Source organism: Saccopteryx bilineata, chromosome 2, assembly GCF_036850765.1.
Source record: "Saccopteryx bilineata isolate mSacBil1 chromosome 2, mSacBil1_pri_phased_curated, whole genome shotgun sequence".
Classification (NCBI taxonomy): Eukaryota; Metazoa; Chordata; class Mammalia; order Chiroptera; family Emballonuridae; genus Saccopteryx; species Saccopteryx bilineata.
Window position 1 is genome coordinate 392422969 of NC_089491.1, and position 20878 is coordinate 392443846.

General features: G+C 52.6%; 1 protein-coding gene across 6 annotated transcripts in view; it reads right to left on the bottom strand.

The window, feature by feature from the left end:
• The window catches only part of SPECC1 (sperm antigen with calponin homology and coiled-coil domains 1), a 243189-nt gene that overhangs the window by 138303 nt on the left and 84008 nt on the right, over positions 1–20878 (bottom strand). For all 6 annotated transcript variants that reach the window (XR_010729589.1, XM_066264352.1, XM_066264351.1 and 3 more), the window contains one exon: positions 1270–2873. Coding sequence is in view for 5 of the 6 variants with exons in the window: in XM_066264352.1 (XP_066120449.1) it covers positions 1270–2873 (1604 nt within the window). In the remaining variant the exon portion in view is untranslated. The remainder of the gene's footprint in view (positions 1–1269; positions 2874–20878) is intronic.

Sequence of the window (20878 nt, forward strand, 5' to 3'; positions counted from 1 at the left end):
GAAACAAGTCGTCTCATGATCCGCTGGTGGGAACAACCTGGGATAATATTCCTGTAGGGCAATCTGGCTAAACGCAGTGAAAGTCTTTAAAATGGTCATACTCGGATACAAGTCAATGTCTAGGAATTTTTCCTAAGGAAATAATGAGAGCTATAAAGAAAATGTATTTATAATAGCAAAAGATTGGAAGGGAACACAAACGGTCAGCAGCCGGCAACTAGAAAAGTACATCCGCAACAGTTACGTAATAGAATACCAGGAGGTCTTTAAAATCACTTCAAAGAATAACAATGAGAATATGCTCAGAAAAACATTAAAATACCTCAAGTTAACAATATGTACAGGGTGATTCTAAAAAAGAACTGTATTTTAACGTGTAGGAAACAGAGACACATCTATCTGGAAGAAATAAAATAGTGGTGATATGACTACGTGGCAGGGAAATTGGGGGTGATGTTAATTTTCTGTTACAAGCAGCCCAAAGCAGACCTGGGTAACTCTCACTCGTTCTTCAACTGACCCAGCTTCCCACCTGACCGGGCAGTGGTGCAATGGATAGAGTGTCGGACTGGGACTCGAAAGACCCAGGTTTGAAACCCCGAGGTCGCAGGCTTGAGCGCAGGCTCACCAGCTTGACCACAGGCTCGCTGGCTTGAGCATGGGATCACAGACATGACCCCAAGGTCGTTGGCTTGAGCAAGGGGTCACTTGCTCTGCTGCACCCTCCCCCCACCCACGTCAAGGCACATATGAGAAAGCAATCAATGAAAGACTAAGGAGCTACAACGAAGAAGCTTCTCATCTCTCTCCCTTCCTGTCTGTCCGTCCCTATCTGTCCCTCTCTGTCTCTCTGTTTGTCACACACACACACACACACACACACAGACCCAGCTTACCATCACTTCTTCCAAGAAGTCCTCCTGCACTACGCTCTCCTTTCTCCCACCTATTATTCTTGGTGTTCCTCCTTGGCACAAGATTCCGGGCTGTCCTCTTATAACGAACATCCTTTATCCCTGCCTCACACATAGTCATTGATCTGGTTCGCTATTCCCCGAGGACACTTTGAACTGCCTGTGGTCAGACACTGGGGCGTGTCAGTTTCATACCCCCCAGTCTGCCTGGAGCCTCACAGATCTTCAAGCGGGAAAACGGGGCTGGCCAACGCAATTGACTAGGCAAAAGGTTCTCTGCGATTTCAAGATCAAGAGGGGAAATGTCCTAACAGGATGAGCGGGTCAATCCGGAGACAAAGAGGTGCCTTCTTACCTTGGCTAACAGGCTGGAAACACGTTTCACTTCCCCGTGCGCCTTCAGTGCCTCCTGCCTGAGCTCCGCGCAGGACCGCTCCAGCTGATCTTTCTCAGCCCGGGCGACGTTCAGCATTTCCTGGACGTCGCAGCCCTCCGCCGCCGGCTGCCCCGTGGGCCGGGTCTGCTGCTCGCTCTCCAGCTGGGCCTTCAGAGACCCGTTCTCGGCCGCCAGCCCGGCCACGGCCGCCGCGCGCTCCTCCAGCGTCTGGGCCAGCGCGCCGTGCTTCTGCCGCTCCAGCTCCAGGGCCCCGCGCAGCCGCTCGTTCTCCTCCTGCAGGCGCCGGACCGCGTCCGCCGCCGCCTGGTTCTCCTCCTCCGCCGTCCGCAGGCGGCCGGTCAGCTGCTGCTGGATGCTGAGCAGCTTCTCCCTCTCGAAGCGGCCCTGCTCCAGGATCTCGGCGCAGCGCTGCTCCAGCTCCCGCAGCCGCCCGCCCGGGGCGCCGGCCCCCGCGGCCTCGGCCTCGGCCTCGGCCTCCGCCCGCTCCTGCAGCAGGTGCACCAGCGTCTCCTTCTCCTGGCTCAGCAGCTCCGCCCGGGCGCGCTGCTGGTGGCAGGACGTCTCCAGCGCTGTCTTCTCGTCCGCCAGCTTCTCGTTCTCGGCCGTCAGCTCCTGCACCATCTGCTGCTGGTCCGACAGCTCCTGCAGCGTGGCCTGCAGCTCCTCGGCCGTGCTGTGCTGGCTCTCCTCCATCCGCTGGATCCTCTCTGTCAGCGAGGCCAGGGACAGCTCGCTGGCGTTGTGGGGCGAGCTCCCCGCGGGGGAGCCCCTGGAGTCCCTGGAGGGGTGGTGGCCCGTGGCGGACAGGGGCCCCGAGGGACTGTCCGCCGTCAGGTGCTCAAAATCGGAGGCGTCCGGGGACAAAGAAGCTTTGGTGACGTCGCTACTTGAAGAGCCCGACGTCCGTAACGCACTTTGGGGCACGTGTTTTTTATCCTGGTCGATGTTGTCCGAGGACAGCGGCTGGCCCGTCGTCGGGCTTCCCAAGCTGGACTCCTGGGTGACGGACGTGGGACAGCTGCTATGATCACCGCCGGTGTGGCTGGCTCCTCCCTCCGAACTGGGCGAATGCTCGAAATAACTCAGTTTCTCCTTCAGGGCCCGGTTTTCTGCCTCTAGATCAGCAAGCTCTCTCTGGAAGTTCTTGTTCGTCCCCTCGAGGGCCCTTCCCGGGGGTTCTGAGTCGCCTGGCAGGACGGAGGTCCCATCCGCCGTCGGGTCCGAAGCATCGTTTCCTTCGGGGTGTGGCGTCCGCCTCTCCCTGCACTTCTTCAGCTCGCTCCGCAGCCGGTTAATCTCGCTGTCTTTGGCTTTGGCCTCGGCCAGAAGCTCCCGGACCTGGGACTCCAGCGCGGCCTTCTCGGACCCTTCATGCTCCTGCTTGGGTCTGGCACACGCAGGCCTCAGGTGCTTGGTGGGGGTGGGCGTGCTGGAGGACGTCGGACTGGGCACCGGCTTCTTCGGGTTGGCAGGGCCGCGTGGCGCCGTTCTCTCCCTCGAGATAGTGGCCGAAAGTTCCCGAGGAGCTGGGATGCCCGTCCGTTTGGCCGTGGTCACAGCCCCTGGAGACAAAAGTGGACACCAGTGAAACAAAGCAAGCGCTTGTATCAATGAAGCCCAGATGACTTCGACGGGCGCAGTGCAGCCCACGGGAGGCCGTCGCCCGCGTCCACGGCCTCCCTTTGAGATGACCGCCGGGTTCTGACCGGGGCTTCTCCGCCCCCTCCCACAGCCCCGCACTGTAGGGAAGGCTGACTCCACGCCTGAGCGACTCAGCATAACCCCACCCCCAGCCACAGCGACTCAGCATAACCCCACCCCCAGTTCAAGCCCCAGACACCCCCCTCCACGAAGGTCAACGGAACACAAGGAAAGGCTTCCTGGGTGAGCTTCTAAAAGATCACTGGACAGGAGTCAGGAATCACTTAAAGCCTGGGAATGGCTGGAAACCATCCTGTCATCGGGAGAAGGTGAGGACCAGAGAACAGAAAGAAGAAAGAGAAATTCTTCATTGCACCGGGCATTTGCTCAATCAACCAACCCAATGCTTGGCCTATGGCGGGCCTTCCAGTTTACAGAGGCCAATAACTACCCTTCACAGAAGTCACCCTGAGTTGGGTTTTCTGTAACTTGCAACTTCGTACATCTGAGCTGACAACCTTGACAGCTAAAGAACAGTCTTTTGACAAAATAAGATTTCATATGAATTCCTCAATAAGTACTTAAAAATTCATTATTCACCTAATTTGACCAAGAATAAATCTAATTAAGAAATCAAGGCCCTGGCCGGTTGGATCAGCAGTAGAGCATCAGCCCGGCGTGTGAGAGTCCCGGGTTCGATTCCCAGCCAGGGCACACAGGAGAAGCGCCCATCTGCTTCTTCACCCCTCCCCCCTCCTCCTTCCTCTCTGTCTCTCTCTTCCCCTCCCGCAGCCAAGGCTCCATTGGAGCAAAGATGGCCCGGGCGCTGAGGACGGCTCTATGGCCTCTGCCTCAGGCGCTAGTATGGCTCCAGTTGCATCCGAGCAACATCCCAGATGGGCAGAGCATCGCCCCCTGGTGGGCATGACAGGTGGATCCTGGTTGGGTGCATGCAGGAGTCTGTCTGACTGCCTCCCGCTTATAACTTCAGAAAAATACCCCCCCAAAAGAAAAGAAATCAAAAGACTCAACACTACAAAGAGACTGATCTTGTCCTACTGCTTTTAACATCAGTAAAAACGGTGTGCTTATTTGTATCCATATATAAACCAGAATAAATGGGATAAGGGCATACTAAAAAAATTAGTGGTACAGCTTTAAATGTTAAAGGGACTGCCATAATATGGAAAGAATATAGACTTTAGAATACTAAATACTGCTAAGCCTCTGAGAGTTAAGTGCTTTTAAAAGTTCAACAATAAGAAAGGCTCAACTGTCCTACTGATGTACAGAAAAACCAAGCTATTCTTTTTTTTTTTTTTTTTTTGTATTTTTCTGAAGCTGGAAATGGGGAGAGACAGTCAGACTCCCGCATGCGCCCAACCGGGATCCACCTGGCACGCCCACCAGGGGGCGATGCTCTGCCCCTCCGGGGCTTCGCTCTGTCGCGACCAGAGCCACTCTAGCGCCTGGGGCAGAGGCCACAGAGCCATCTCCAGCGCCCGGGCCATCTTTGCTCCAATGGAGCCTTGGCTGAGGGAGGGGAAGAGAGAGACAGAGAGGAAGGAGAGGGGGAGGGGTGGAGAAGCAAATGGGCGCTTCTCCTGTGTGCCCTGGCCAGGAATCGAACCCGGGATTTCTGCACGCCAGGCCGACGCTCTACTGCTGAGCCAACCGGCCAGGGCCCACGCTATTCTTTTATATTGACTTTTCAAAGTGAGTAACTGGGAAGGTCAGAGTAGACCAGACACATTTATTGCTTACTTGCATCATACTGGATATGCAATGAAAAAAAAAAAGACATTTAATTATTCTTGTTAAAGGAAGATTAAAATCACTCAGCAATAAAATGTTTCATGAGCGCCGGAGCTCTGGAGTGGAGTCATCTTGGCCAGGACTGTAACAAAAACCGGAGATCGTTGAAGTTTCACCCAAAACTCTAGTCAGATCAGGCAAAACTGAGAGTCCGGGACTGACGATCACAGAGGCACCTGCCGTTCCTAATAACGCTACTAAAACGAAGGCTCCCTTTCAACTGTCTGTTGGGTTTGACGACGGCCGGAACTGAAAGGAGACAGCCACCAACTCAGTCTTCATTTCCAGCTACCGTCTTTGCCGCCAGACCTTTTTTGGCTTGGAAAGCGACTTCCCTGACCCAAGGCCAAATTAAATGATCACTTCTTTTACTTAAAAAAAAAATAATAACCCTTCGTTACATGATGAAGATGGTGGGTGGTCGTATGATATTCTGCCTGCTTACAGAGCGGTGCTGGGACGTGACACAGGTGACAGGTTCTGGTTAAACCCCCACCTGTCACAGCAGGAGTCGACACAGTGTCTAAATTTGAAAATTAAAGAGCAGTACCGGGAGAACGACAAGCCAAGCCACAGGACTGGGAGAAAATATCTGCCAGGGACCCACATGAAAAAAAAGGACTGTTACCGAAAATGTACAAAGAATTCAACACTCAGAAAATGAACCACTGAGGCTCAGATCCTGCCATCAGCATTGCAGAGAAGAGGCAGCCAAGATGGTGGAGTGCTGAAGGAGAAGCCAGTCTGTGCAGAGAGAAGGAGATGGGGATCAGAGGTGAATGAGGCTGGTGGGGCCTTTGATTCTAGGAATACTAGGATGAGTCAGTGGCTTTGGGAGCCCTGAATGGAAAGGGAAGTGTTTCCCACTGTGTGTATTTCTCACCCACTGGGTGTGAGCTAGGATTAAAAGTAATGACCCATCAAAAAAAAAAAAAAAAGAAAGAAAGAAAATGAACAACCTAATTCAACCTGAGCAAAATACACACAATGCTAGATTTATCAAGGGTACCACTTTGTCAGTTATATACGTGTCTCACAACGATGCTGGACACCTGAAATGAATATATTTAGTGTCAACTGTCATGGGCAAAATATTTGAATAGGCACTTCCCCAAGGAAGACATACGGACTGCAGATAAGCATAGGACAAGGTGGCTCCACATCCAATGTCAGTAGGGAGTTACAAATCACCATGACGATGGGATACCTCGGCACAACTACTAGAACGGCTAACACCCAGAAAGCCGACAACACCAGACGCCGGCGAGGACGTGGAGCAGCAGGAACCCTCATGCCTCACTGACCGGAATGTAAAATGGTACAGCCACTTGGAGAAGGCGGGTTGCAGCTTCTTACAAAACTACACATACTCTGGTCATCATCCAGCGATGGCACCCTGTGGTCTTCAGCCAAAGGAGATGACAACTCACGCCGTCACAAAGACCTGCACGGGTACCTGTGGCCGCTTTGTTCACGACTGCCGAAAGTTGGAAACAACCAAGGTCTGTCCTTCGGTTGGTGGATAATGGGTCAAGTGTGGTACACCCAGACCGTGGAATGTTACTCGGCGCTAAGAAGAAATGAACTATCAAGCTAAGAAAAGCCATGGAGAAACTCAGTGCATATCACTGAGTGAAAGAAGTGAGTTTGAGAAGGTAAATACGGCATGACTCTCACGACAGGACGTGCAGGAAGAGGCAGCAGTGTGGGGACGGTAAAAAGATCAGCTGTTGCCAGAGCTCTGAGGGGGGGGGGATGAATGGGCAGAGCACAGAAAATGTTTAGGACAGTGAAACTATTCTGTGTAATATTTAATGGATGGACATGTGTCATTATGTATATTTGTCCAAACCCACAGAATGTACAATGCCAAAAGTGAACTACGGAGTTTGGGTGACTCAATGTAGGTTCATTCATTGTAATGAGTGTACCACTCTGGTGAGGGATTCTGATGGTGTGGAAGGCTGAAGGGGGGGAGCAGGGGTGTATGGGAACTCTACTTTCCACTCAATTTTGCTGTGTTAAAACAGCTCTGAAAGTCTACTTAAAAAACAGAGGCCCTGGCTGGTTGGTTCAGTGGTGGAGTGTTGGCTCGGGGTGCGGATGTGGGTTTGATTACTGGTCAGGGCACATAGGAGAGGAGCCCATCTGCTTCTCTCCCCCTCCCCCTCTGGCTTCTCTCTCTCTCTCTCTCTCTCTCTCTCTCTCTCTCTCTTCCTCTCCTGCAGCCATGGCTCATTTGGAGTGAGTTGGTCCCGGGCTCTGAGGATGGCTCCATGACCTCTGCCTCAGGCACTAAGAAGAGCTCAGTTGCTGAGCAACAATGCAGCAGCCCCAGATGGGCAGAGCATTGCCCCCTAGTGGGCTTGCCAGGTGGATCCAAATCGAGGTGCATGCGGGAGTCTGTCTCTGCCTCCTCCCCTCTCATTGAATTAATAAAAAAGATAAAAACAACAAGCAGTATAAGCACAATGGAGTGGTTACCTTTGAGAAGCAGGATGAGGGACAGGAAGGTGTAAGGTCACAGCAGCTTCACTTTTCATACATGCTTTGCCCTGTGTCTTTTTTTTTTAAACCTGTGCACATACTTCCTGGATAATAAGAGTCAAGAAATAAATGTGAATGCCTGCAAGTGGGACACAGAAGGAGGTAATCGTCAACCTGTTCTTTTTATGGGCAGGGCTGATCTTTTGGACTTAGAACAAATGAGATAAAAGAAACAAAGTTTCAGGAGGCACAGCAACAGAGCAGGGCCATAAGGAATCACGTCGGCCATCAAGTCTCAGAGCCCCACCTGGCCCGTGGAATACTGTCCTTTCTTTTTAGAGTTGGTCTGTCCTTTGGGGAGTGTCAATGAAGTGTTTCCTAGAGAACAATGTGCATCTCACATTAAAGTGACTGGAAACTCTTTGCAAACCAGATGGAGGAAAAACCCCCACAAAAGTATCCATATATACATGAACCACATGACTTACTCATTTACTTCCTCTGTTAAAAGCAAACAGTGAGGTCCATGTTTAGAGATGGTTTTTATAACAGGATTATGTTTTCTATCTTGTTTTCAATCAATGAGAGGAAGGAGGTAGAGAGAGACTCCTGCATGTGCCCCAACTGAGATCCACCCAGCAAGCTCACTAGGGTGCAATGCTCTGCCCATCTAGGGCATTGCTCTGTTGCTCAGCAACCAAGCTCTTCTTAGCACCTAAGGCAAGGTCATTCAGCCATCCTCAGTGCCTGGGGCCAACTCACTCCAATAGAGCCATGGTTGAATGAGGAGAATGGAGAGAGAGAGAGAGAAGAGAGAGAGAGAGAGAAGGGAGAGGAGGGAGGGTGGAGAAGCAGATAGGCACTTCTCCTGTGTGCCCTGACCAGGAACCAAACCCGGGACATCCACACACCTGGCCGATGCCCTACCACTGAGCCAAGTGGCCAGGACTCTTTTTTTTTGCAGAATATCAAAAATAATTTGCTCACGCCCCACTTGCTCAGCTACTTGGGCTAGAGTTTAAAACACCTGTATATCTGCATCTTTCTCTTCCGCCAAATACTCATCCTGTTCCATGGCCAGTATGAATAGCGTTCCTGAATGAGGGGCTTCTGAACAAAAGACCCCCCTGACACCCTGAGAAAGGGCTCCGGCCTGGGGAGGACACAGTGGCCGCTCTCTGTCAAGTTAGAGACGAGATAAGGCAGGAGAGACAAAGCGACCGTGTCACAGGAAGAGAGAACGCTGTGGTCTGACCTGCTTCTCGCGGGCGTGGGCGGCTGGCCGTGTGGTTAGTCATCTTCGGGAAAAGCCAAAATTGCAAAAAAAACCAAACAAACAAAAAACCATTCTGGGAGGGCAGCTCCCACAGGGCCCGAGCCGTCTGAAGAAATGCAGAGCGGGCAGGGACGTCTGATTCCCATGGACACTGAAGTGGACGGAGAAACAGCTGGCCCCAGCGTCCGCTGTGCACACGGGGCGAGCCTCCTCGCCCACTGAATGAAATCCGCACCCCCTAGCTCAAGAGCTGGGCACCCCTGCGTAGGAGTGTGCCGCCCCCTCCGTGGTCGCTGGGCGGCAAACAGAAGAATGAGGAGAAGCTGAGGGGGCTGGGCCTGGAGCGCCTCTACAAACGTCCTTTCAGCCGAGGTGGGGAAGAGACGGACTCGACCCATCTGTGAGGCTTATCAGCAACTCAGAAGGACCTCGTCGATCACAGCTTCAGCTCTGGCTCCCTAGAACTATACACCTGGCTCGGTGACGGCTGTCTCAGAGTGGTCACCGGGAAACTTCCAGGTTCCACCATGAGAAGATAATGTACATTCATCTGAATTTACAGTCAGAGAAACTGGAGGATTCGGTGGACGGGGCGTGCTGAGTCCTATTTATTTGGATTAACGTCACTTTTTCTTTTTCTTTTTTCTTACCCCACCACTCTTAGGTCCAAACGTAATAGAAGGTTAAGGAGCTGTCCACATGCTTTACACCAGGGTTCACACGCAGGAAATGAACACGTAAGTTCACCTTCATGCCGCGCTGTGGCTTTCAAAGAATTTTCACAGACGTTCATCTGAGGCTCACAAGAGCCAGTCTGAAAGCTATCTTTGATTTTATGGATAAGGAAACAGCGTCCTGGGACTTGACAATTTTTGCCCAAGGGTCACATCAGTAAATACACCTTCTGATACCTAAGGGAGTATACAATTGTATGATTTCAGAACTGAAAGAAACAGAAGTCACACAATCTTTCACATGAAGTAGTATCAAGGGCCCCCAACTTGTATCGCTATTTGTTCAGCTCTGATATTCCAGTTATCGTTGAAACAGCGTCGGTGAAAGAGACCCCAGTGCTAGACAACCCGTCCACTGCTGAGCAACTCAGACAGCCGGACAACCATTTTCTATGTCGGCCTGAATCCTAGTTTCGTTAACATGACACGTGGTGGTTCCCTGTTCTCTGAAACAATCTGGAACCACAAAGGACAAATTCATTGCTTCTTCCACATGACAGCTGAAGATCTGAAGGCAGCTTTGTTTCTGTGGGTCTTTTTATTCTTTAAGCAAAACATTCCTAATCCTTCCCACCCGGCCTCACAGGACCTGGGGTCAGCTGAGCTAACTGCCTGGAGACCCTCTGATGTCGTAGTGAGGTCCCTCCGAAATGCTACCCAGAATCTCAGAAATGCTGTCCATGTGGTCACTAGAGGAGTCGGGAATCTTTTCATTGCAACAGAACACCCAACTCAAGCTTGCCACAATAAAAAGAGAAGTTTCTCTGGCTTGCCTAACTGAAAGTCTCGGCGTGGGTCCAACCTCAGGTCCAGCCGACTGTCAAGTGTGTTGGGGGGGGGGGTCCGTTCCTCTCCACTTCTCGCTCCAGCCTTCCTCAACAGGCGCCCTTGGTCGGGAAGCCAGCTTGTCTCACGCCAGCCCTTACACCAAGTCCAACGAGGAGGTCTACCCCCCTCTCACACCCCCACGGGTGTCTCCTCGCTCACGCTGAGTGGGTCTGTGCCACCCTTGACTCCTGGAGGTCAAGGTGATGGGCTGATCCGCTGAAAGTGGTGAATTATCCGAGGAGAATTCCAGAAAGAGGAGGGAAGCAGAGGCTGGACATGAACGTCAGAGTGTTCCTGACGTGGTCTGACGGACGCTGGGGCGGGTCTCCTGGTACAGTAACTCATCATACAGAAAATGGAACCATGCACCAGTGTACAACAAACACCACGGGCTTCCGACCCCAGCAGGCGATATCAGCCAACAATCGAACATGAAAATTAGGTTCATGGTTAAGCATGCGTTTATTATATATGCGTAAGAGATAATGCTTAAAATACAATGCTGAACGGAAAAAGACCAACATGGGATACTGAATTTTAAGCCTACGGTGATTATAACGAGGCAAACACTTCTTGTTTGTGATCACGTTTATCTGCAGTAAGTCGGGGGGGTCAGCTCTAGAAAGGCTCGTCTGACCTGCTGAGTGACCATCATCACAGGTAAGATGCTTCCTCCACCCGCCCGTTCCGGTGTCCCTGTTTCAGGACCCGACTGCGTATGTCCCAGCAACCGTTTTGTTCAGCCCACGGTTCCTGCAGCGCGTGAGTTCCGGAAGGGCTGGCCAGGCAGTTCTCACGTAGGACGCTGCGGGTGGTTGCAGTCCAAGAACAGCTGCAGCTGCAGTCACTCTGAGGACCCGGCTGGGCCAGCGGTCCCGGCCGGCCCACTCGCACGTCCTGACGGTGGACGTTGTCAGATGGGAGCTCAGCTGGGCTGCTGGTCAGAGCGCCCTGGTGCGGCCTCTGCAGCGCGGTGGCCTCGGGGCGGCTGGGCTTGTTACTGGGTGGCTCTGGGCTGTGCGTGTGCGTCTTTCTGCAAACCAGGGTGGCCGCACAGTCTCTTAGGACTGTCACCTGAGAGGGGCTGTCACCTCGTGCCACTTCTGTTACACCCGCCTGGTGGGACGGGGCAGTCCCAGGCTGCCCGTTTTCACGGGTCAGACTCCTTCACGGAGAACATGGCCGCGTCACACTGTGACAAGCACGGGGCCTGGGGACAGAGTCACAGCCATCTTTAAAAAAATACAACTCGTCAGGCCTTGGCTGAGGAAACATGAATTTTTATCTCCTAAGCCCATCAACCGTGTGCCTCTGCTTCCCAAACTGGCATTTCCACCGTTGACATGTCGGGACACGGAAGCCATCATGAGCTCTGCAGAGCTGCCAGCTCCCAGGATGCGGAAAAGACAGCGGGGAGGCCGCCTCTGGCGCACACGGGGCTCTCGGGGCTCTCCACCGCCCTCTGGCGCACACGGGCCTCTCCACCGCCCTCTGGAGCACACGGGGCTCTCCACCGCCCTCTCCACCGCCCTCTGGAGCACACGGGCCTCTCCACCGCCCTCTGGAGCACACGGGGCTCTCCGCCGCCCTCTACACCGCCCTCTGGCGCACACGGGGGCTCTCCACCGCCCTCTCCACCGCCCTCTGGCGCACACGGGGCTCTCGGGGCTCTCCACCGCCCTCTGGCGCACACGGGCCTCTCCACCGCCCTCTGGAGCACACGGGGCTCTCCACCGCCCTCTCCACCACCCTCTGGAGCACACGGGCCTCTCCGCCGCCCTCTGGCGCACACGGGCCTCTCCGCCGCCCTCTACACCGCCCTCTGGTGCACACGGGGCTCTCCACCGCCCTCTGGAGCACACGGGGGCTCTCCACCGCCCTCTCCGCCGCCCTCTGGCGCACACGGGGCTCTCCACCGCCCTCTCCACCGCCCTCTGGCGCACACGGGGCTCTCCACCGCCCTCTGGAGCACACGGGGGCTCTCCACCGCCCTCTGGAGCACACGGGGGCTCTCCACCGCCCTCTCCACCGCCCTCTGGCGCACACGGGGGCTCTCCACCGCCCTCTCCACCGCCCTCTGGAGCACACGGGGGCTCTCCACCGCCCTCTCCACCGCCCTCTGGCGCACACGGGGGCTCTCCACCGCCCTCTCCACTGCCCTCTGGAGCACACGGGGGCTCTCCACCGCCCTCTCCACCGCCCTCTGGCGCACACGGGGCTCTCCACCGCCCTCTGGAGCACACGGGGGCTCTCCACCGCCCTCTCCACCGCCCTCTGGAGCACACGGGGCTCTCCATGCTTTACCTTTTCCTGGGCAAGCTGGTCCGTTTCTTCATTACAGTGCAAGGGAGAAACGTCTAAAGTTGATGAAAATACCCACAGAGTTGTACCACAAAAGGAATCAGATAAATTTTCCCTTCTCTTACCCTTGACTTAATTTCTTAATTTTTTTAACTGAAAAAAAAAAAACCACAAAAAAACCCAGCCCTCTCTCTCTCTCTTTTTTTTTTGACAGAGACAGTGAGCTAGTCAGAGACAGAAACAGATAGGGACAGACAGACAGGAAGGGAGAGAGATGAGAAGCATCAATTCTTCATTGTGGCAGTTCAGTTGTTCATTGATTGCTTTCTCATATGTGCCTTGACCAGGGGTCCAGCAGAGCAAGTGACCCCTTGCTCAAGCCAGTGACCATGGGGTCACGTCTATGAGCCCATGCTAAGCCAGCGACCTCAGGGTTCTGAACCCGGGTCCTCCACATCCCAGTCCAACGCTCCATGCACTGGGCCACCACCTGGTCAGGCCAGCGCTTTCTTATGTACAACTTTATTCTTCCCCAAACCCTGAAACCCTATGGAGTGGGGACGGCTATTATACAAACTCTACCCCGCAGGAAATGGAGGTGTAGAGGTGTCTGGAAAACTTGCCCAAGGTTATATAGCTCGAGTTGGGATTCAAACCCAGGAAATGTGGGCTCCGGAGTTCATCCTCTTTAATTGCTAAACTCTCCCCTCTGCGTACAGAAATAATAATGCTCTTTCTAGAACTAAAATGATCAAATCCCTTACTTTCCTGAAATATCAATACAAAGTATGGAAAACTGAGTTCTCCCATGCTGACACAAACAGGCTTGGTCTTTGGCTGGGATCATTACATCTGCAGAAATAACACGAGGTGGTAAACATTCTTTTGTGAATTCTATTGTATTGCTTCAGAATACGTATTTATAGCCTTCCAGGACAGGAGAAATGGAGCTAACTTGTTCTTTTTAATAATGTAATACTTGCGAAGAATGATGTACTACAATTTATCACAACCAGTTCCCACGGAAGGTCAGAATGTTCCGACATTTGGGTTACGACAAAAAAAGTACTGCAATTAAGAACCTTTTTCTGTATTCGTACATACTTAAGTACCGGCGCTTTTATTTCTGGAGGACAGAATCCCCCAAATGGGATCCACAATGAGACTAAATACTTTTCACCTTATGGTCTATAATATTCTGGCGAAAATCATTCCTAGATATTTAATGATACCTGTGAATTGGATTTTCCCCAATTTCCAGTGATAACCAGTTAGTGCTAACACGGGGGAGGGGGGGGAGCTATTGTTCTTTTTATATTTATCTTATATACAGTTACTTACAAATGCTCTTATTTTGGGGTTTAATTTGTTTTTGTCTTTTTGATACATAAGTCAAAAGATGTTTTTAACCTTACTGCATGAACACCAAAGTGTTAAATAATAGTGATAACACGTCCATTTCCTCCTGTTTTTCAAATTACTTGGTCTAGACTGTACGGTTCGTCTCTTTCGTACCTGCAACAATAGATCCTTACGCATGCCTAACGTTTCCTCCAGTTTTCTCCTTCAATCAGAAATAATTTCCATCACTGGCCTTTTCAAAGAAGATCTTTTATCTTCTTTACCATGTTCTGTTTTCCTATTGTATTCATTTCAGTTTTCATCATTATTAATTTATTTCTTTTATTTTATTTCCTAGTTTCACAAGCTGAATATTGCGCTCCGAGATTTTCAGCCTTTCTTCTCTAATACTAATATGAGCGATCTGCGACATGTTTTCCTGAGTACACACAGCTTTATTTCTTTTCCTACAAAACTCTCCCATCCTCTCCTTCCTCCATTTATCTCTATGTGACTTAAATTTGTTTTGACTTTTGTTTGTGCAGATTATTCTTTTTTTTTTACAGAGACAGACAGAGAGTCAGAGAGAGGGATAGACAGGGACAGACAGACAGGAACGGAGAGATGAGAAGCATCAATCATTAGTTTTTCGTTCCGCATTGCAACACCTTAGTTGTTCATTGATTGCTTTCTCATATGTGCCTTGACCGTGGGGCTACAGCAGACCGAGTAACCCCTTGCTTGAGCCAGCGACCTTGGGTCCAAGCTGGTGAATTTTGCTCAAACCAGATGAGCCCATGCTCAAGCTGGCGACCTTGGGGTCTCGAACCTGGGTCCTCCGCATCCCAGTCCGATGCTCTATCCACTGCGCTACCACCTGGTCAGGCTGTGCAAATTATTCTTAAAAAGAGTCTCTGAACTTTAAAGTAGTTTTTAAAAAATAATCATCTTTTTATACCATTAATTGAATTGAATTAAAATAACAGATTATAGCATATATAATTAATTTTTTTATATTTCACTTTTGGTTCTCTGTGACAAAGTTACACGATCAACTTCCGTAAACAATCTGTGGATCCAGAGGAAAAACGTCTACTCCCCATTCTATAAATGTGTTGACTGTGTTATTTAAAACTTCTGTATTTTTGTTTTTCCTTGTTTTAGAGTTTGAGGAAAACTGGCAGCTTGCAAACTACTGATATCTTTTGTTTGGCTGGCAGAATGCTTTAAAATGAACAAATCTCAATGCCCTAGCATACCTTTCATCTCTGTGGTCATTCACCTCCTAAGTCACACAGCCACGCCCCCCACGGGTCCCTGTGGGCGTCCACGTGGGCCACCCACTTTCCCTGACCCCTCAAGTTAGAAAAGAAACAATTTACATCTCCAAGTAGAACAGGGGTCTCAAACTCACGGCCCGCCGAACAATTTTGTGCGGCCCGCAGACTAATCCACGAAGTTCAAAATATTTTGGATAAAATTAAGTAAGCCTAGGGGCCTACTTGTATTTGCCGAACGGCTGTGATCTTGCTCTGCGGCCCACATGCTGAGTTGAGTTTGAGACCCCTGAAGTAGAATATGATATTTTTAAAAATTAAATCCTTCTTTTATTCTATTTTTGTTCTGTGTATTTTTGGAGGGTTTTTTAAATTTCTTTTTTATTTTATTTTAGTCTTTTTGCTTAACGTTTAGAGACAATCACATATTTTTAGCCTTTATCAGGACACCATGTCCCTCTCTGTTCTGTGCAATGCTTTGTCCTTGCCCTCTGCCTTGTCTGACAACTAATATTGCTGATCTCTGTGTTTTCATGGGGAACAGAGCCTAAGAGTACAGACATGGTGGGACTCTCTGGCTTTACTGCCTGCTGTTTCCTACCTCTCGTCTCACCTCGTTCCCTTCTCCTCACTGTGCTGACTTGGTGTTGCTTCTCTTTTTCCCGTTCTGACCTGCCTACCCCTACCGCCCCCATTATCATCCCCGATCGCTCGTATTTCAGGAACATGGTGGATACTGACCATTCCCAACGCTCTTAACCAGGTCACCATCACAATTAAATAACTACGTCCCCCAAGTCCCGGACAACAAAGGCAAGATTAATTTTCGAGTACTTTTCCATCTCAGCGTCCCGAATGTCTTCACCCACAAGCTTGGGTTTTGCCTGAGTCTAGAATTTACAGTTCTGGGCTATTTCCTAGGTTTCTCCCGGAATGTACGATCTTTCTTTTCACGACTACGCCACGGACTTCAGCCACATTCGTTTCCTCCGTCTATGAATACAGTGGTTCACCTGCGAGATCTGCGGACACCAGTTTCTTACAGCCCTCCATCTGCCCCGAGCTTGACGCTTCTCCTGACCCAATGACCAGGTCTAACTGGGCATCTGACTATTTGCTCGAGTACACTGTGTCAATCTTTCACGTCTAAAACTATCCTTCTTTTGATCTGAGTCACTGAACACCATCCTGGCAGGAGACCCTCTGTCCGGCATTCCTTCTGATCACCCAAGCTCTTCCTGAACCTCTCCTTCCCAGGCCTGGGAGCGTGGCCGCACTGTCAGTCCGGGTCGAAGGCTGGCCCGCCTCCCATGAAATAAGCTGAAAATGTCAGCCGTTTGCTTTCTTACCTCCACCCTCAACCGCTCACAGCGAGGGCGGCCCCCGGACCTGCCATTAGTCACACCTGCCCCAGACTGTGACTTGGGAGCTAATGCTACGGAGCAAGGACTAGGATGTGCAGCAGCCACAGGCAGCGACGGGGGCTGTAGAAAGACCAAGGCCCCGAGCAAGGATGAGGATGGGCAGCAGCCACAGGCAGCGACGGGGGCTGTAGAAAGACCAAGGCCCCGAGCAAGGACGAGGATGGGCAGCAGCCACAGGCAGCGACGGAGGTTGTAGAAAGACCAAGGCCCCGATGAGCCAAGGACGAGGATGGGCAGCAGCCACAGGCAGCGACGGGGGCTGTAGACAGATCAAGGCCCTGAGCAGGGACGAGGATGGGCAGCAGCCACAGGCAGCGACGGGGGCTGTAGAAAGACCAAGGCCCCGAGCAAGGACGAGGATGGGCAGCAGCCACAGGCATGGCGGGGGCTGTAGAAAGACCAAGGCCCCGAGCAAGGATGAGGATGGGCAGCAGCCACAGGCAGCGACAGGGGCTGTAGAAAGACCAAGGCCCCGAGCAAGGACGAGGATGGGCAGCAGCCACAGGCATGGCGGGGGCTGTAGAAAGACCAAGGCCCCGAGCAAGGATGAGGATGGGCAGCAGCCACAGGCAGCGATGGGGGCTGTAGAAAGACCAAGGCCCTGAGCAGGGACTAGGATGGGCAGCAGCCACAGGCATGACGGGGGCTGTAGAAAGACCAAGGCCCCGAGCAAGGACGAGGATGGGCAGCAGCCACAGGCATGGCGGGGGCTGTAGAAAGACCAAGGCCCCGAGCAAGGATGAGGATGGGCAGCAGCCACAGGCAGCGACAGGGGCTGTAGAAAGACCAAGGCCCCGAGCAAGGACGAGGATGGGCAGCAGCCACAGGCATGGCGGGGGCTGTAGAAAGACCAAGGCCCCGAGCAAGGACGAGGATGGGCAGCAGCCACAGGCATGGCGGGGGCTGTAGAAAGACCAAGGCCCCGAGCAAGGATGAGGATGGGCAGCAGCCACAGGCATGGCGGGGGCTGTAGAAAGACCAAGGCCCCGAGCAAGGACGAGGATGGGCAGCAGCCACAGGCATGGCGGGGGCTGTAGAAAGACCAAGGCCCCGAGCAAGGATGAGGATGGGCAGCAGCCACAGGCAGCGATGGGGGCTGTAGAAAGACCAAGGCCCTGAGCAGGGACTAGGATGGGCAGCAGCCACAGGCATGACGGGGGCTGTAGAAAGACCAAGGCCCCGAGCAAGGACGAGGATGGGCAGCAGCCACAGGCATGGCGGTGGCTGTAGAAAGATCAAGGCCCCGAGGAGCGGCAGCCCAGGTGCCCGCTGCAGGCTCCAGTGCCCGCACGCCTGGGGCCAGCTGCAATGTCTGTGTTCGTGCAGAGCAGCGGTGCCCAGCCCGAGCCGACTGCGTGAGACTTCGAGCACTGTTTCTGGCTGTACAAGTCTCCACGTCTCGCTCTCCAGCCCCTGCGACAGTTACACAGCAACTCAATATCCTCTAAAAAAATTGACTTTTCTTCCTAAACCAACCAAAATCCGTCTCTGTGGCCCGCAAGCAAGAACCCCGGCCGACGCGGCTGAGTACAGAAGACTCGCTGTTTTAGCGTCAGTGGTCCCTGCAGACATGGCTGAGGCTCGTCCTGCAAGAGCACGCTGACACCACCCCGAGTCTCAGAACCGACCCATCTGACGACACCAAGAGGACCTGGGAGGCAGGCGTGGGGCGGAGGGGGTGCACTGTGGGTGTCACTACCTCCCTGTAAATTACTGAAGAGAAGTGGGAAGATGAGTGGTGGGAGGAGGAAGAAAAAGAATTTACTTGTTAACATTTATTAACATTCTTTTGACTCATTACTTCCAGGTGTTCTTCCGAGAATGCCTGTAAGAAGTGCTATTGTCCCCACTTTACAGAGGAGAGAAACAAAGCAAGAAATTAAGAAATCAGCTCACTAGAGAGCCTCTGGGGCAACTCCAAGCGTACCAGCCCTCACATCACGGGGTGCTGGAAGGAGAAGAAAGAGGGACAGCAAGAAATTGAAACCTAACTGAAAAAAAATGAGGCCCTGGCTGGTTGGCTCAGTGGTAGAGCATCAGCCTGGCGTGTGGGAGTCCCAGGTTCGATTCCCAGCCAGGGCACACAGGAGAAGCACACATCTGCTTCTCCACCCCTCCCCCTCTCCTTCCTCTCTGTCTCTCTCTTCCCCTCCCGCAGACAAGGCTCCATTGGAGCAGCGTTTGCCCGGGCGCTGAGGATGGCTCCATGGCCTCTGCCTCAGGTGCTGGAATGGCTCTGATTGCAGCAGAGCAACGCCCCAAGATGGGCAGAGCATCACCCCCTGGTGGGCGTGCCGGTTGGATCCCGGTCGGGCACATGCGGGAGTCTGACTGCCTCCCCGCTTCCAACTTCAGAGAAATACAAAAAAGAAAAAAAAATGACGGCAGAAAACTTGCCTACAATGGTGAAGGAAACAGACACACAAGTCCAGGAAGCACACAGAGTCCCACACAGAACGAACCCCGAGAGGCCACAACAAGACACAGCAGAATTAAAATGCCCAAGTTAAAGACAAAGAGAGAACCTTAAAAGCATCAAGAAAAGCAGTTAGTTACCTACAAGGGAGCTCCCATAAGACTGTCAGCTGATGTCTCAACAGAAACTTTGCAGACCAGAACAGATTGTCAAGAAATATTCACAAGTGATGAAAAGCAAAGACCTACAACCAAGGTTTCTCTACCCAGCAAAGCTATCGCTCAGAATAGAAGGACAGATAAAAATAAGACTTACCGGACAAAGAAAAAGCTCAAGGAGTCCATTACCACCAAACCAGTATTACATGAAATGTTTATTAGAGGGTCTTCTTTAAGAAGAAGAAAAAGATTTAAAAAAATACAAACAATAAAATGGCAATAAATACATCTATATCAACAACTGAATCTATAAAAACTAAACAAACAAGCAGGAACGAGACAGACACATAGATGCAGAGAAAATTTTGAGGGCTGCCAGGTGGGCGGGGTGGTGGGGGATGGGTAGAAAGGATGAGGGATTGAGAAGCACAAATTGGCAGTTAGTTACAGAACAGTCACAAGGCTGTGAAGTGCAGCACAGGGAAAAGAGTGAATAATATTGTAATCGCTGTGGACGGTGTCAGACGGGCGTGCGATTTATCAGGAAGATCACTCAGTAAGTTATATGACGTCTCATCACTGGGGTGTACCCCTGAAACTAACATAGTAATGTGTGTCAGCTGTCATTGAAAAATAAAAGTGAGTTTAAAATGGGGGAAATAAATAAATAAACCCAACAGGGTCCCAGGCCATGAGAGGGACACACACACACACACACACACACACGCAGAGGAAAATAAATCAGCTCCCAACGTCACTGCTAGTACACAGGAAAGCCATGATAATAATGCAGGAATTCCACCTCCAGGGCCCATGCTGTGAAACGTCAGGATGAGGACGTTTACACAGGGCGGGATTTACAGGAATTTGCGCATTTACGTAAGCCCAGGGACCACTCGTTGTTTAAATCAGGCTGAAGTTAGTAAAGGAATTCTTCTCGATCGGACGGCCCAGGACGACCCACATTCTGCGTGCTCTGCTGTCCGGGGCGGTCTGATTCACCCCTGGATGCAAATCCCTTGGCAGCGACGCAGAAGGGGACGCGGAGAGGCTGTGGACTGCTGCCCCGTGGCCACCCTTCACGTGCGTCCAGCACAGGCTCCCGCTGCCCTCCTGCAGGGGCCCAGAGGAGGCTCCTGCCCGGGGACCTGTGCTGGGCAGGGGCGAGAGCAGCCCCAGCACCTGAGTTCCGGTCAGGAACGCTGCAGGGACAGAGCTGGGTGACCAAGGGCAGGCGCTGCAGGGACAGAGCTGGGTGACCGAGGGCAGGCGCTGCGGGGACAGAGCTGGGTGACCAAGGGCAGGCGCTGCGGGGACAGAGCTGGGTGACCAAGGGCAGGCGCTGCGGGGACAGAGCTGTGTGGCCGAGGGCAGGCGCTGCGGGGACAGAGCTGGGTGACCGAGGGCAGGCGCTGCGGGGACAGAGCTGGGTGACCGAGGGCAGGCGCTGCGGGGACAGAGCTGGGTGACCGAGGGCAGGAGCTGGGTGACCAAGGACAGGCACTGCGGGGACAGAGCTGGGTGACCAAGGGCAGGAGCTGGGTGGCCGAGGGCAGGAGCTGGGTGACCAAGGGCAGGCGCTGCAGGGACAGAGCTGGGTGACCAAGGGCGGGCGCTGGGTGACCAAGGGCAGGCACTGCGGAGACAGAGCTGGGTGACCGAGGGCAGGCGCTGCGGGGACAGAGCTGGGTGACCGAGGGCAGGCGCTGCGGGGACAGAGCTGGGTGGCCGAGGGCAGGAGCTGGGTGGCCGAGGGCAGGAGCTGGGTGACCAAGGGCAGGCGCTGCGGAGACAGAGCTGGGTGACCAAGGGCAGGCGCTGCGGGGACAGAGCTGGGTGACCAAGGGCAGGCGCTGCGGGGACAGAGCT